At 40.7% G+C, this 17,450-nt stretch overlaps 1 protein-coding gene and 1 non-coding gene across 2 annotated transcripts; both read left to right on the top strand.

Annotated features, from left to right (window-relative positions):
- hcar1-3 (hydroxycarboxylic acid receptor 1-3) lies at positions 1-4,181 on the top strand. The gene is made up of 2 exons (XM_051414674.1): positions 1-517; positions 2,033-4,181. Exon 2 carries the CDS (start codon positions 2,095-2,097, stop codon positions 3,109-3,111), a length of 1,017 nt encoding a protein of 338 aa, XP_051270634.1. The 5' UTR covers positions 1-517; positions 2,033-2,094; the 3' UTR covers positions 3,112-4,181.
- Positions 4,182-6,737: 2,556 nt separating this feature from the next.
- trnai-uau (transfer RNA isoleucine (anticodon UAU)) lies at positions 6,738-6,831 on the top strand. The gene is made up of 2 exons: positions 6,738-6,775; positions 6,796-6,831. It is a non-coding gene; the product is annotated as a tRNA-Ile (tRNA).
- Positions 6,832-17,450: the final 10,619 nt, after the last annotated feature.

The following is a 17,450-nucleotide window of genomic DNA, read 5'->3' as shown; positions in this document are numbered from 1 at the left end:
TGATTTGAGACAGAAAGGGACCAGACCACTGCAGACTGTATTTATATTTTAAACTGCAATACAAGTGACCAACGTGAGGACACACGTGACACGACACAAGACAATGGAGGGAACTTGCATGCAAATGAACCTAATCAAAACAAGAACCATGAACCAAAAATAATAGGACAATGAATAAAGGTACTTAAGCCTAACATTTAGCAAAAGAATGTGATAAAGTGATGAAGATGATTCTATGGGTGGTTACATAAACTCTGATAAACTAAGATACCAGAAGTGACTGTGTCAGAGACTCTCTGGAACCATCATTACCCTCATGTTGTGACAAGCCCTCGGAGGACGCCAGCTTTTATACTGCGGGTGGATCTCATCCCATCAGATCACTTTTCACTATTTGAGGAATTTGTTTGCGTTTTTGTCCTCGTTTGCAGAATGAACAATGAGACGACTCTGACCTCTCAAAAAGAAGGTGTTCAGATCTTTAAGAGGAGATCGAGGGTTTCAGTGTTGACTTCAGGTGAGTGCTGAAATTTTAACTTTTTCAGTTTTCTGTATGGCTGAACTGATCTTCTTCCACTGGTGTATCTCAGCACTAACAATGCATTAGGAAGGCAGTTGCACTATACAGTGTTTCATAATATATAAACAGACACGAGACAGCAAACTTCAGTCAGCTACAGTTTCACACCTTTAATTAAATATTGTAAAAGTCCTGAACGAACGTGTTTTGGCTTAAATGTCACTTTATGTTTTCTCAGTTGGAAAATGACACACTATCATTTGTTTTTAAGGTATAGCACATGGGCAACATCCTTATTTTCAAGGGCTGTGAAACCGGTAGAGCCCGTAGTATGAAGCTATTATTGTAGCATAACTATTCATAAATGTGTATGGAGAGTTGTGTCACTGTGTCTCAATCTGTGTGTGCGTAATCAGATTTGTAAATGTGGACAAATCTCTCTACACACACACAAATCTGCACACGCATCCGCAGATCTGCCACAGCAGAAGTGTCGCAAAAGTCACAAACTGTCTGAATTTTCAAACTTTTGGAGCAAATACTTGAGACTGCTCAGCCATTAATATGTATGTCTGCATTTACACAACTCATATACAACTCAACGCATATATGGGAAGATTGATACCACTCTCATGTCTGTCTCCTAAATACGAAGCTGCAGCCAGAAGCCTGTTAGCATAGGGTAGCAGAAAGACTGGAGATACGTGGAAACAGCCGTCCAAACTAACTCTGCTGACCAGCCACTCTGGAGCTGGACTCTGGAGCTGGACTCAGACTGCAGGTGTTTTAAAATCGTAACCAATTTTGAGATTAGGTTGCACTTTTCAGATTTTCTTGGATAATCTCAAGCATGCACACACTTACAGCATTTGAAAATAATGATGCATCACACCCAGAGAGAGCAATACTCCACCTCATGCCCCCAAAACTCCTGCAGTCTGAGCCTGGCTTTAAGCTGGTAGGTGGATTTCTGCTGGCCGTTTGGCAACCTCACAGTAATGACAAGAATGACAAGGAGAAGGTCCAAAGAGTCCTGCACATAAACTGTAGTAACTTGCTGTTTTTACACTGAAATATTGAATGTTAACTAATGAAGCAATGTACAGATGACATATCACAGTAGATCAGAGAGAAGCCTTTGGGAATAAGTGCTGCAACACACAGGCTGCCTTTATTAAAAGTTCCAGTTCTTGTATTCCAGATAAACAGGCCACTAAAGTATGTTTCTGAAGAGAAATAGTCAACGCAGTAACACAGTCTGGATCCATATCTGATCAGCACTGCCTAGTTTGACAACTTGATCTGAGTTTGGTGTCTGAGTTTGACAATTAGCTCATTAACTCTGGCACAATTACACTAATGTGTTGTTAGGAAGTCACAATGAATGCATATTGAGCGACTACTGAAACGCAGCATCGGTTACATGCATTCACCAAAATGTCACACTTTTGCTTTAGCTGTTTGATCTATAAAATAACATTTTCCTCTCTCCTTCTCTTCTCTTGAACAAAGGATCTTCTTAAAATAAGGAGCAGTTGATTAACCAGAGAGATCGGACTGCGTTCACAGCTGAAATGAATTCGACTGGTGCCACCGAGATGATGAATAAAACTTTGATGCACTGCTCAATGCTGCCCACGCAAGATCTTGGAACTCTGTTCCAGCGTATTTTGATGATCCTGGAGATTGTCGTGGGCCTGCCAGCAAACATCGTGGCTTTGTGCATTTTCTGTTTCCACATGAAATATTGGAAACCCCACACTCTCTTCCTCTTCAACCTGGTTCTGGCTGACTTCCTGCTCCTCATGAGTGTGCCTTTCCGCATCGACGCCAACCTCCGAGGGGAGAACTGGGTGTTTGGACCAACCTGGTGCCGCATCAACCTCTTCATGCTGTCTGTCAATCGCTCTGCCAGCATTGCATTCATGACAGCCGTGGCAGTGGATCGCTACTTCAAAGTGGTCCATCCACTTCACTGCGTCAGCCGGATTACTTTAACTCAGTCGGCCTTGCTCTCAGGCCTGATGTGGATGGCTGTGATCGCCCTTCGGACTCCGCTGTTGACCATCAACCTCCTACGCCAGCATGGCAACATCTCCCTGTGTCGCAGCTTCAGCTCCTACACCGTAGTCCCTTTGGTGATAAAACTGCACTACGTGGCCTTCACTGTGGAGTTCTTGCTGCCCTGGTTCTTGTTGCTGTTCTGCTCAGCCCGGATTACCTGCTTTCTGCTCAAGCGGCAGGTGGGCGGGCAGAAGAAGGTACGGAGGGCCATCCTAGCAGTTGGGGTGATCACTTTGGTGTTCACCTTCTGCTTCATGCCCAGCGTCCTCACAGGCCTCGGCGGCGTGTACATCAAATATTTCCACCCAAAGGACTGCATGTCCTACAATCAGATCACCCGGGTATTTGTCCTGTGCATCGGCTTCACCTACTTCAACAGCGCTCTGGACCCTATCGTCTACGCTTTCTGTAGCTCCATGTTTCGTGATGCCTTCAAGAGCTTCTTTAGCCACCTGGGCTATGTGAAGAACAATGCCAGAGCAGACAACACAGTGACTGCTGAACAGCACAAACTATCAGATTACTGATGCCTTGAGGAAGATGCTGAGCCACTCTGACGGTAACTCACAACAAGTGTTCAGAAGGTTACTGAAAAACAGTAATTACTTACAGTTACTGGTTACTTCTCTCAAAAGTAATTGAAGAACTTTACTACTTACTGTATATAAAAGTAATCAGTTACTAAAGAAACGTTTCTCTGCTGCACGTCTGCTTCTGTGCTCTTGCACTGTTATATTATATATATTATTTAGTTGTTAATACTCCCGACCACCAGGGGGCAGCAACCAAAACCCATACCGATGTAAACCAAGCCCCCAGGAAGAGCGCCAGGCTTTGACATAGTGGCCGAACCATGTAAGTACAGCCCATAAAGTTACAGTGTGAAAGAAGAGCAGCACAACCGCCTGTAAAATGACATTTTAAAAGTCTAGAATATCTGAAAGATTAAGTTATTTATCTCTAAACAGGCTAAACAGGAAGTTAGGGCCACTGTAGCCCATAGAGCCCGCGCAGTAGAGGCTTTCCAACACTGCCTCCACTTCTCTTTATACAACCCACAATTTAAATAATCACTAATGATTTAGATCATAAACTGGAAAATCAGCGAGATGCACTCGGTGTTTGTCTGCCGTCTTCTGCAGTTCTTCACTATGTAAACGTTAATTAATTAGTTACATTACTAGTTGACACCAAAAGTAGTGGAATTACAGTAACATGTTACTTTATAATGGTTTAATCCTAACACTGCCACCAACCTGTTTAATGGTCCAGTGTGGAGGAGAAACAGTGATGAAATTCCCTATCTCGATCCAGTGTTTGTGCAACATGGCGAACTCTCTGTAGATAATAACAGCTTATTGTAAAGAAATGATACACTAATGAAAACATACATAAGAATATTATGTTAATTTTCTTTCAAATGTTAAACATTTAAACTCCAGTAAGTGCTTTATACTTCAGTCTGAGTGTGTTGATGAATGTTGCAGGAGTGTGTATAACAGTGTAATAAATACAGTGGAGTCACTGCAATGTACAATATTTATGTTCAAACTGTATAAAATGGATGTGAATGTGAATAAAAGCAGGAAAACTTAAATGTTTGTTAATTTGTTGGCTGTTTTTCTCTATATATAATATCTATCTGATGCTGTTCTCAGAGATGTTTATGATAATGAAGGGATAAGATGTTTATTCTTTTTTATTTTCATTGTTTGTTTGTGGACAGTTGAAAGGTAAAGTTATGTGGAAATGTGCAGAACTTTTACAAACTGTGTAAGTCAGAGATGTTTAATTTGAAAATATCATAAATGTTAATTAGAGATACTTTATCGCCTTCTAAGACTAAAAACAACCATGAACACATTACAGTTGTTCTCCTTTGGCTCATTTCTTGAAACAGAAATTACATTCTCAAAACAACATGGACAAACCTCCAAACCACTGGGCAATTGTTCACAACAGAATTTCTCATTGATTTCATCACATTGCAAATGTCTTAGTACAGTTAGCCTACAGTTAGTACAATTTCCAATTGAATAGATCCTGTTGATCTAAACTGATTGATTGATTCTCAGTCTAATGGTTGTTCTCTCCAAAACATGTCAGCATCATTGCATTCTATAAGTCATCACATAGTCTGTTCAATGGTCAGAATGAGTCAACATAAAACCATGAATACCATATACTGTATTTATTTACAGCACTGTAGGCTACATTGTCCTTGTTTTTGTTTATGTGTTTATATAACAGTATATTATGCTTTATACATCTTTACTCTGATATGGAGGTTACTGTGTGAGTGCAATGTGTGATGTCAAACCTTAGAGGCTACTCTTACCCTAAAATCCTGTTTTTTTATTTTTATTTTTTCAGTTTTATACACAATTGTATTCTGTTAGCTAGACAAAAACACTAGTCCAGTAACCATTGTGAATGAAGGACTGGGCTGAGACTGAGAGGTGGACATGAGGGATATTTCAATGGTCCTCTGCCATAGTGACAAAACATCTAAACATTTTGACTTGCAGTGCTCACACAATGCCAAAGGGACGATGCATTTTGTTTCTGCATAGTGAACTTCAGCTGTACACTGGGCACATGAACACAACAACCATAACACATTAACAAAGCAGAAGAAAACAGACACACACAGTCAGGACAGTGAATATATGTGGAAGTATACCCATGAAAACAGATAGATAGATAGATAGATAGATAGATAGATAGATAGATAGATAGATAGATAGATAGATAGATAGATAGATAGATAGATAGATAGATAGATAGTAGTTATTATTGTTCTTTTTTTTTTTTTTTTTTTTTTTTTTATTATATTTTATTATTTTTATATTATTATTATTATTATTATTATTATTATTATTATTATTATTATTATTATTATTATTATTATTATTCAGTATTATTATTATTATTATTATTATTATTATTCATTATTATTTTTCTTATTATATTATTATTATTATTATTATTATTATTCAGTATTATTATTATATTATATTATATTATTATTATTCAGTATTATTATTATTATTATTCATTATTATTATTGTTATTATTATTATTCAGTATTATTATTATATTATATTATATTATTATTATTATTCAGTATTATTATTATTCAGTATATTATATTATTCTATTATTATATTATATTATTATTATATTATATTATATCAGTGTTATTATTCATTATTATTATTATTATTATTATTATTATTATTATTCAGTATTATTATTATTATTATTATTATTCATTATTATTATTATTATATTATTATTATTAATATTATTATTATTATTATTATTATTATTATTATTATATTATTTATTATTATTATTATTATTATTATTAATATTATATTATTATTATTAATATTATTATTATTATTATTATTATTATTATTATTAATATTATATTATTATTATTATTATTATTAATATTATTATTATTATTATTATTATTATTATATTATTGTTATTATTATTATTATTATTATTATTATTATTATTAATATTATTATTATTATTATTAATATTATTATTATTATTATTATTATTATTATTATATTATTATTATTATTATTATTGTATTATTATTATTATTATTATTATATTATTATTATTAATATTAATATTAATATTATTATTATTATTATTATTATTATTATTATTATATTATTATTGTGGTAGATAAACATCCCCAGCAGGGGGAACTGAGCTGTCGGTACTTCCTCTTGCGGTCCTTCCTCGTGCCTCTCGGTGTCTGTAATAATGACATCACCGACCCTCCCTCCAGTCCCCGCTGTCTGTAGCTGGGAGGACGAGGACAGACACTACAGACAGACTATGAGTCCATTAACTGAGTCCATTACGGCGCTGTTTGTCATTTTATTGGCGTTTTTCTGCTCGATAACTTCCTGTTTTGATACGCTGCCATGTTTGTTTTATTTATTTTTTTGTAACAAAATATCTGTAATTCCATTATTATGGTCTGTTGGTGCTGTGATATCACAGAGAAACGTTAGTGTGAAGAAGTTAAACGACGTTAAAGAATAAATAAAACAGAAACAATAAGGTCCAGTCGGTTCGGTGCTGACGGTTTATAAACCCAACTGTAGCGGGAAGGCAGTGAGCTCCAGTGGCGCAATCGGTTAGCGCGCGGTACTTATATGACAGTACACTGTAGAGCAATGCCGAGGTTGTGAGTTCGAGCCTCACCTGGAGCAGTCTTTTGATACTGAGCTACTGTATGTTTACCCACAAGTTTTATTACAGTTAAATATTAACAACAGAAGACTTATGATGTAAACTGTGACCAGATGAGTCCTTTACTAAAATAATTACACTTCAACATCTTTAAATTTAAAGTTAAATACATTACAACTCAATACGTTTAATATAGAGTCACCATAGAAACATACAATAAAACAGACTATAGTAAGGTCCCTTACATTCACAATAGACACACAGAAAGTAAATACTGGGAACAATGGGATACATTAGGTTATTTTCACATTTTAAACCCACATTTTTTATTACCAAGAAAGACATATTATCCATAATTTACTTATCAAATATCATATCCCACATTAAAGCAGAAATAAAGATGAAAATAATACTATAAGTCAGACAAACGTCTGCCTTTTTTCTGTCTTCAAGCTGTTTTCAGGAGACTTGAATTTTACCCTGGGACCAATTTCAGTTAAAAAGAGCGATATCATGTGGTCAAATTCATCTTAAAAACACCACAACGTGGTTCAATCATCATGGGAGGAATGCAAAAATAAATAGATTAGCTCATGAGTCAAGTGTTAATTATGTTCAATAAATTATCAGCAGACGTGACCCTCTGTTGTTCTGCCACTAGGTGTCGTTGTTGTCCACCGTTTGGACCGTGCAGATGTGACTGGCTGGATCTGCTGTTTGAATGAAAACAGTTGGTCCGGCTTTGCTCTTCCCATTCTGTGTATTCTGTGTGTGTTCTCATCTCTCTCACACACACAGTCACATTTTACACAACTTAATTATCTAGTGGGAACTGCTGCAAAGACCTGCACATGTGATTTTATTTAAAAGGAACAAAACATATTGATGAAACTGTGTCTTTTGGAGGGTGTCTGTGTCTGGTTGCATATATATAAAAGTTTAAACGAGTCATTCGTCATCCTGCCGTGCTGTGCGTTGTGCAGATATGATTGGTAATATGTATGTATGAATGGAAAGATGGATGGATACGGGTAAATATGACGTGATGCAAACCTCAATTCATCACACACACACATGAACGTTAAACTCTGAAAGGTCTTAACACCACGGTGGATGAGTAAGACGCATATTACTGACTGTCACAAGCTCAAGCAAAAAGGGCTAATGTAGAAAACATGGTCTGCCTGGAGACTTGCTCCATTATGACCACTTGAGGCCAGATGCAATGTGCATGAGATCACCGTTCTGCAGAGAAGTTGGGATCTGTGTGTGTGTGTGTGTGTGTGTGTGTGTGTGTGTGTGTTGGTTTGGGGTTTAAAGAGTACTTGATTACCCACCCAAGTAAAGAGTATTTATAGTTTACTCGAGTTTCAATGGAGGAGCTCACAGTCATGATACAACCAACCTTCTCCTCTCGTTCTTTATTAGTGTACGTTAGAATAAATAGGGTATAGGGTTAGGGTTAGGCATTGTCTCTCTCAGTGTATGCATAAGTGTTTGCATATTCTGTCTGTCAATGTAGTGTAGAGCACATGAACACATGAAGTGAATGCTACAACAACAATTTATTGAATATAATATGAGGATAAAATGATTTAATGGTGCAGCTCTTGTAGCGTTTATAAATGTTTTCAGACTCAATGGATCAAATTCTGATAGTTTAAGTAATTCAATCACATTATTTTTGGGCCAGTGTTGTCAACCAGCTCTGTGAGTCATTGTGTGTTTAGCTTCAGTCTGTATACAGCTCACTTTATTCCACGTGTGTGTGTGTGTTTGATTAAGAGAGACTGTGTGACACAAACAAACAGAACCTGAAGGCACCAGAACTACGAGTCAGTTCTCTTATCTGTGCCCTGATGTGGCCCGCAGCGTTCACCCTGTCATTATCCGGCCGTGTTCATGCACACAGACTGTAAATCAGTGCAGTATCACATTCATCAACAACGGGTTTAATTTGATGAACACACTAATGATGAACGCGGTTATAAAGAAGCTGTTATTTGCCCGTTAGCGAGTACAACATTTAGGTGAATTGCTTCCCGCAGGCGCACTTTATATAAAAATGTAGCTGCACAACTTCGAGCTCTGACGCAGATTTCAGCTCTTGGAAAAGGAGTCCTGCAACAGCATATTAAGATCTTTAGACCCCCGGCCGCCCCCGGCCTGTTACTAACCGCGCAGCTATGTGTCACAAGCTATAATTCACATCTGCCTTTGGTTAGCAGCGAGCGCTCACTCACTATCTCGCCGTCTGACAGCTCCCAGGCCCAGCTGTTACACACCGCGGCCCGTAGGCTCTGCTCATTACGTGTGAAGGTATAATTATTATCATTATTGTATTTCTCTCTTTCCTTCCACTGCTCTCTCGGAGCCCGGAGCGACTCCACTGATGAAGCGCCTGTCAAGTCGCCAAGAGGAAGTGATGTCACTTTGCCAGCAAACTCTGAGGTCAAAGGTGAGTCGTGTCAGAGGGGGAGAAGTGTGTGTGTGTGTGTGTGTGTGTGTGTGTGTGTGTGTGATGGCGTTCTTTATGGGAAGTGTGTGATATTCAGGGGTCACCTGGTGAAGAATTCCCAGATGTGCCGTTTACATTTCTCAAGGTAAAACCTGTGAATGTCTCTCACACTTCATCATCATCATCATCATCATCATCATCACCTAACCTTTAACCCCTAACCCTGACCCAAGTGCCACTTCTGCCTCGTTGTGCAGTTCCTCACATGACCACTAGAGGCAGAAGTGAGTCTCCATAGGGCAGCAGAGATAAACATGTTTACAGTGTGGTACAAACCCAGTTTTGGTCTCCAGAGCTCGTTGACCTGTACTGGGGGATTTTTAAATAAAATAATGGTGCATGATTTCAGTAACCAGGCTTCTTACAGCTCCACCTCTTCCCCCGTGTTTGGATTAGCCGGGAGCCGGCGGAGTCAGGAGGGCGACAATGTAAGGGTGACCAGATGAGGATGGGCGTGGCCGTGGTCATGATGACGCAGCCTATTCATATATAAGCAATGTCCAGTCTCACAGTTATAGAAGCTCATTTCCACCAATGTGACTCTGATTCTGTAAAACTTAATAATGAGAAACCTTCTGAAAATACTGACTTAGTATCTCAGTATTTTTCACTATTATTTTGAGACACTAAGTCAATATATTGAGAAAGTTTCTCAGATTCATTCATTCATTTCTTCAGATTTTATACATTAACAGAATCCTTTTTATTCGTCACATTGGCTGGATGTGTTAATATGCTAAGTTTGGTGTATTTATGGAGGTTATAGTTATCCTATTATGTGTAGGCAGATGTCTCCATGCGAGGTTACATATGAAGCTATCTGGGACGAGATGACTGCGGTCCATGCAGGATGATTCACTTTAAGGTTAGAGAAACAGTAGTTTAAGAGACTGCACAGTGTTACAGTAAATCAAAGGAACAGTCTTTATTGTGTGTGAGAAGAGAAACAGGAAGCTAAATACTACAGCTCAACGGGTAAATAAAGGCCCTCAGTGTTTTCCACGTCGGTTTGCTTTGTCAGAGAAACACAGGAGCCAGAAATAAATGAAAGGTCGCTGTAATTTGTGCTGTGCGTTCTCACTCAGGAGTAATGAAAAGTGAGTGCAGCAGCAGCAGGTGGCAACTGGAAACTTCTATAGTTCTCCAGGTTTTTACATGCACACACTCTGCTGAGCCCGAGGAGCCAGATACACTTATGGCGTGTCTACGAGTGTGTGTGTGTGTGTGTGTGTGTGTGTGTGTGTGTGTGTGTGTGGAGGACAAGGGTGTGTAACTCCAGTTGGCTGTCGTCCCTGCTGCACCTCCTTAACCTAATTAAACATCCCTCCAACAGCCTGGCTCCTCTGCCAATCACACACACACACACACACACACACACACACACACACACACACACACACACACATACACACTCTTCCTGGAAATTACAGTGGATTTTAAAGGATTTGCAGCACTTCACTCTTCATTTACGGAGTCTTGGGTCAGATACGCAGCATGCTGTATGAATCAGTGTTTGTGTGCTGTATACGTCCACATGAATGTACTTCCCTTGTTTTATATCCAGGGAACTTGTAGTTAAAACTTTACAACAAACTACATAACTTCCAGGAAACTTGGACTTCTGTAGCTTCCTATATCTTCCCAGCAAGGTTTAAGGCTTTCATTTGTCAAAGGAAAAAGCAGCATTGGGGAGTATTATCATCCCAGCCAGACATTTTGTTTGTATCCCAGCCTCCGCCCCTCTCCCCTGGCCCGGGATTCTGGCCTGGCGGGGCTTTTGTGAACGACCACATCCTCTGCAACGCGCCTGCCCATCCAGATAGATGTCACAAATAATGGTGGGGAGCGCTGGGAGCGTGTTTGATTTATGTGTGCGCCGAGCCCTCTGGAAGAGGAAGAGTGTGTGACCTGATGGAGGGCCAGGATCCCTAAAAGGGTCCTTCCTGAGAGTCTGAGCCAAGCAGGAATTCTTGGCTGGACCGACCAGAACTCATCACAGAAAGAGAGAGGAGAGTTTTTGTATGTTGTTAATGCTTTCACATTCGTCCCCTCTGTCTTTTCCCATTAAAAGTTCGACAGGATTGAACATCTCGGAGTCTGAAAATTCCTTCAAACATCTGCTTCTGCCACAACAGACGCTCACGCCCTTTCCCCTCCGGTCACCATGACATTTGTTGTTGCTACAACAAACATAATCTTCATTTTGGCACGAGCCAGGTGTATTTCATCAACCCTCCACATACTTAATATGGACTCAATGATTTATAATGCGACCATTGTTTCCGCTTTGCTCGCTGCGTAACAATCCCAGTGTGAGTCAGATATGGATGGTGTAATTAACAGAGTGATGACCTTTGATAGAGGAAGCGAGCTGTCTGATCCTGAGCCAGTCTGATTGTGTACTCTACCTGCTCGGCCAGCTTAACGTCACCGCGGCCGGAAAAAGGAGGGAAGGTCGCCTGATTAGTCTGCTTGTGTATTTAGAGTGTGTGTGTGTGTCTGTGTGTGTGTGTGTGTGTACATGAGTGTTTGTCTGGGCAAAGGGGCTTGGCGTGTCTGAGAATATTTGAACATGTGTTTTTATGAATGAGTGCATTTTCTCTGATTTCTCTCTGATGTTTGTGCATTTTTGTGTGTTTGTGTATTAAAGGTGACAGCAGGACTTATATACTTTATCCAGGAGGGGTCATTGAGTCGTAGTATGACAACTGAGCTCTTCAAGCATCAAGAAAACTGACCTATTTACATTTAATAGCTTCATTACTTTCATATATAATTGGACTTTTTGGACAATTAAAGACAAAGATATCAGATATTTCTCCCTTTAGCTGCTGAGCTAACGTAATAACGTCACAGACTAAGGTGATTTATATATTAAAGTGAAGTTCTTGAAGTGGTGATAATCAGTATCTTTATGATAACATCAGGACACAATGTGAAAGGTGTCGCTCATACAGAGAATCTGCAGCTCCTTTCAGTTCATTGTTTGGCCGTCCGGTTCACTCTTACAGCTCTGAGATCACAGAGACGCATCAAGCTTAAAAAATGACAAAACAACCAGCTGCTAACTAGCTAACCTATTTTAACTGGTATATTAAGTGACATCAAAACAGGAAGGAAGTGGTAAAGTAGTAAAGCCCGCCTCCTGCTTCATTTGATTGCTTTGATTGTCCTCTTATATCCCACAGTGCACTGCCTGCTCAGCACCAAACAGCACACCAAGGTAGCAACCAGCAGGTGAACATAGTGGAGCGTTTAGTCTGTGCAAATAACTGTTTGCTAACAAGTTGCAACTTCATCATATGTCAGTGTTACTGCAGGTTTAAAGCTTTGGCCAGCGTTAGCTGCCGGTCAGCTTCAGGAGTTTGGCTAACTGGGGGCAGCCGGGCACAGAGATGTTGTAATGACGGGATATTTTATGTTGTAATAGCGCACTTTGTTTGTGTAACTGAATTCAAGCTAAATGCAAACATACAGGCAATGGCCCACATCCCTCCTCCCTCTCTGTCTTATGTTCTGCACATGCCTGTATCGGCGTCTCCTGTATGCAGACAGGGCACCACCGTGTGTGTGTGTGTGTGTGTGTGCGTGCGTGCATGCATTAGACCCGGGTGTTGTGTGGATCTGTCGGCGCCCAGCCTATCGCTCCCCGTGGGCACATGAAGGGCGGTATGGTGGCTGGGGGCTGGGAGCTGCTGACATGACCGCCCAGTTCAAAGAGATGGAGCAGGAGATGCAGGCCGACAGCGAACAGAGCGGCCTTTATATTCACCTTGGCTGAGCCTGGGAAAGCTCTGCAGCCCCCGTCTGCGCCTGCGGTTACAGCCAGGGAGGCAAGTGGACTTACAGGTGCTGCATAGTGCTGCTCAGGCCTCCGTGATACGCCAGAATCTGTGATCTGTAGTAACAATATCCCAATGAGAGCTGACGGACGGGCCAGTAAATATCACCAGCCGGTCGATGCCGTCTCCTGACTCCACCTCGCCACCTGACCTCTGACCTCCTATTTTAACACAATAACTGTATGAATATTATTTACCCTCTGACTTTGAAGAGACTTTAAAACTGTCACAACAACCAGGACGGTGTCTACAAGTTCTTGCCTTAGACCAATACTTTTGTCCATTACTGCTGCTTAAAGGAAAAGGTTTATTAAAGGACCAGTGTGTAGGATCTAGTGACATCTAGAGGTGAAGTTGCAGATTGCAACTAACTGAACACCGCTCGCGTCAGTATTTGACAACCTGAGAATGAGAACGGGCTGCAAAGTGTGTAGGAGAAACTACGGTGGCCGTGAAAGGCCCTCTGTATAGTATCTCACTGAGAATGAGCTGTCAATCACAAGGTAGCCCCGCCCTAAAGCATACCCTGCTTTATGGTCTGTTTTACTCTAAATGGGACCATCAGTTACTAAATGAACATCATGCTGTATGGAAGAAGACTGAAACTAGAGACTGAGACCAGAAACTCATCAGGAAACTGTTTACTGAGCTCATAAATCAACTGAGAAGTCGACTCATTTCTCCATAAGACTGAATGGTATCAGTTTATATTGCAACCAATGGAGCTGCCCCCTGCTGGCCGTTACATAGAACGCTCACACCATTATATATACTATATAACTCACCGCCCTGATCTCTCTCAAACCCCCACAAGTCCTCCATCCTCCTGCGCTCCCATTGGCTCTCCGTTCTTTGGCTATCACAGTGTCGGACACTCCACACTTGGTGTTTACAACCTGCCGTCCATGCACTCACGCCTGGCTCCAGATACTGTTATACTTGTTGCTCTGCCATCCTGCCCTGCCCCAAAGCTGCAGCCACACACACACACACACACACACACACACACACACACACACACACACACACACACACACACACACACACACTCCAGGATCTTTATATTTTTAACATATTTTTTACGACACCTTCCTTAGGGGCTGACTATGATAACACTTGTTGCCAGAGCGGGCTTACGTGTACATTGGCAGAGCCAGGCAGGTGTCACTCAGCAGCCCCTTGCTGTTTTATTAATAGTGTTTTATGTTTCGCCGCAGACGGCCATGAATGTGGCCATTCAGCGGAGGATGCGAGGAAGGGCCGGAGAGCAAAGCGAAGGAAGCTGCGTGTGTTTTGCAAGGACTGGCTAAAGTAGGCTGGTATGCTGCGCCGGTGTCTGATTTGAGCGATCAAGGGGGTGTCAGTTGTTTGTGTGTGTGTGTGAAGGGAGGGGAGAGGCTGACATCACTCCTTCCAGTGCTGAGGGGGTTGTTGTTGTTGTTGCTCAGAGGAGCTCGAGCCGCGGCAAACATTTCTATGAAACCTCACATCACGGGGGCTCTGTCATTTCCTACCGTAGACACACATGCTAAGATACAGTCACACACATTCTCACACATACGTAAGCACGAAAAAACACACTTCACACACACACACACACACACACACACACACACCAAAACACACACAAGCAGATAATTTCCAGTTTAATTACAGAGCATAGGGCTGACACTGCTACATTATCACTCCTGGTGTAACCGCCAATTATGGCTCAACATCAGCTGTAAATCTGCCCATCTTAATAAGGTAAAGCTGAGCTGGTGTGTGTTTGTGTGTGTGTGTGTGTGTGTGTGTGTGTGTGTGTGTGTACATGTGTATACAGCACAAGTAGGCACTTGCTTGCACATGTTGCCCAGACTCGGGGCTTAGGCACATCAGGCTGCATGTGAGGAACATGCTTTCAGGGGGAGATTTATGAAGCCTGACAGCACAGTGCGGGCGAGGCAGTTATTTTCCCTGAATGGAGTTTAAAGGTGCAATCTGGAATTTATTTGACTGTCCGCACTCACATGTGCATTTAAAAGTTTGAGTTTCTTTAAAACTTTGTTAAGCCATAGTAACTTGATACAAATGTTAGACATATGAACAAACCTTTGATGCACTTTATCAATCTTATTTTGGCCGTGGATGAAATAAAATAGATTTAAAGGTCTAAAGGTGTAACATTTAGGAGGATCCATTGGCAGAAATGGAATTTTATATCCACAGGTATGTTGTCATTAGTGTATAAACACCTGAATACAGTAATTAAAATGAGCTGTTTTTATCTATGCCGATGCCGTGAGTCGCTTTCCATGGAGTCTCTTCTCACGCTTTACAGCCTGTTCTCATTCCCAGGGCGTCAAATATAGACACAGACGGTGTTCAGGTAGTAAGATCATTCAGATTGCATACAAACATATGAATTCATAGGAAGCAAAGGAGACATTCACTAACATTTTATTTAATTGGTCCTGATGTTCCAAATAATTTAGGAATCTGTCATTTGGAATTAATTACAGATACAGATGCCTACAAAAAGATCAGTCATCATTTTAACATCCTGTTGATGTGCCAGACAACAATGCTGACATTTATTTTCATTCATATTTATTCAAATATCTCTGTCAGCCTCTGTCCAGGTGTATTTTGAGTGTTGGGGAAGCTACTCTTTTCTCTCTGCTCTTTACTGGAAGTAGCTACAGCAACATCACACTGTTATTGTAAACTAGTAGTGTCACCAGTAACCACAGGTGTTACCAGATCAGGATTCACTTTAATCTGTCACATTTGACTTGTGAAGTGAAGTAAATAAGAGGTCAAACTCACATAGAGTCAGAAAATATGCCGATGATGTGTTCAAACCTTTTTCTTTCAGGTCTGACCTGCAGGTTTCTGGTTTTATCAAATAGAATGAAAACATTTCCTCTTCCTTTCCATTTCAGTTTGGAATGAAAACATGGACTTCACCCCCCCTTCCTTCCTTCCTTCCTTCTGTCTGTCTGTCTGTCTGTCTGTCTGTGTACACTCAGTGCCCAGGGTGGAGATTAGGTCTGGTATTAAAGGGATGTCCCTTGCTGCATGTCCCCCCCCCCTCCCGTCTCCTCCCTCACATTCCATCGTCCCAAACATACACACTCACATACACGGCCTTATGTGACCCCTCTCCACCCTTCCCCTACTTGAACACACACATTCCCCTTCGGCAATCCCCTCCCACCACCCTCACCCTCCCAGGCCTTTGGACATCAGAGCAGGCCTCCCCCAATCCCCCTTTAGCAAGCATCCAGACCTGTTAAACCAACAGACGGCCAGGTCTATTGTCCCACAGCTTGATCTGGAGTGTGTGTGTTGGTTTGGCCCGGACGGTAGGTTAGGATAACGTTTGGACAGCGCTGGATCCCCTCTAATCCCAGAAAAGCAAAAGTAAAGCTGAGTCCAGGACCCCCGGCGCTTTCTGTGATACACCCTCCTTCACCTGCGTGCACACACACAGTGTTCATAGTGCCGCACCACAGGATTAGCAGTGTCTTCCATTACCCAACGGGCACTGTCAGTCACACCAGAAACCGGCACAGTGGCATTTATCTGAATTCTTGCAAGACGTTTGAGGCTTTGTGATGTCATGAACTACTGTAGCTCTCAGACTGGTACCCGCTTTAACATATTTTTTTGGTAGAAATTGCCTTTATTAAGAGTTCGATTTATTCAACAAGCTTGAAACTGTAAAAGCACAATGTGTTGGAAGGTTTGCAGCTCATTAAATCCCAATAAAACATATTCTTCCTGAAACTGTTGTTGCTTTCTTTTCCACTTGTTTCAGTTGGATTACTTCTTCTGTGATGGTTTTGCTGCAGATTATTGAACTTATTATAGTGTAATTATATCAGAAATGTCTGATACCCCCTGCAGTATTTATGAACCACTGCTGTAGCTCACAAGCTAAATGCTCACACACTAGCCAGCCATTAACTAGCACTGTTTAGTCAAGCTTCTTTACATTTTTTGTTCTCAGCTTGTCTCATTTCATCCAGTAAGGAATTATTGAAGAGGGGAAGCTGTCCGAGCCAAGTGTGCCAGTTATTAAGCATGTTAGCTCGGTCACTATCAGGACAATAGCTGTGCTCAAAATATGTTTTTATTGACTTTTAAATTAGGAGCAGTTTATACCCAAACAAAGTATATAAATAAAAATGTATGGTGCAACAAGGCTAAGAGGAATTCTTCAAACTGGACAGTGAAAACTAACATATACACACACACACATATCTTTACCTTACCCCTGAACTTTACCCTTACT

This window comes from Dicentrarchus labrax, unplaced genomic scaffold, assembly GCF_905237075.1.
Source record: "Dicentrarchus labrax unplaced genomic scaffold, dlabrax2021, whole genome shotgun sequence".
Classification (NCBI taxonomy): domain Eukaryota; kingdom Metazoa; phylum Chordata; class Actinopteri; family Moronidae; genus Dicentrarchus; species Dicentrarchus labrax.
The sequence above is the reverse complement of the archived record's forward strand: the minus strand, read 5'-3'. Positions and strand labels throughout refer to the sequence as shown.

Coding starts and splice junctions, on each gene's coding strand:
- hcar1-3 (XM_051414674.1), top strand. CDS start 2,095: ATGAATTCGACTGGTGCCACCGAGATGATGAATAAAACTTTGATGCAC.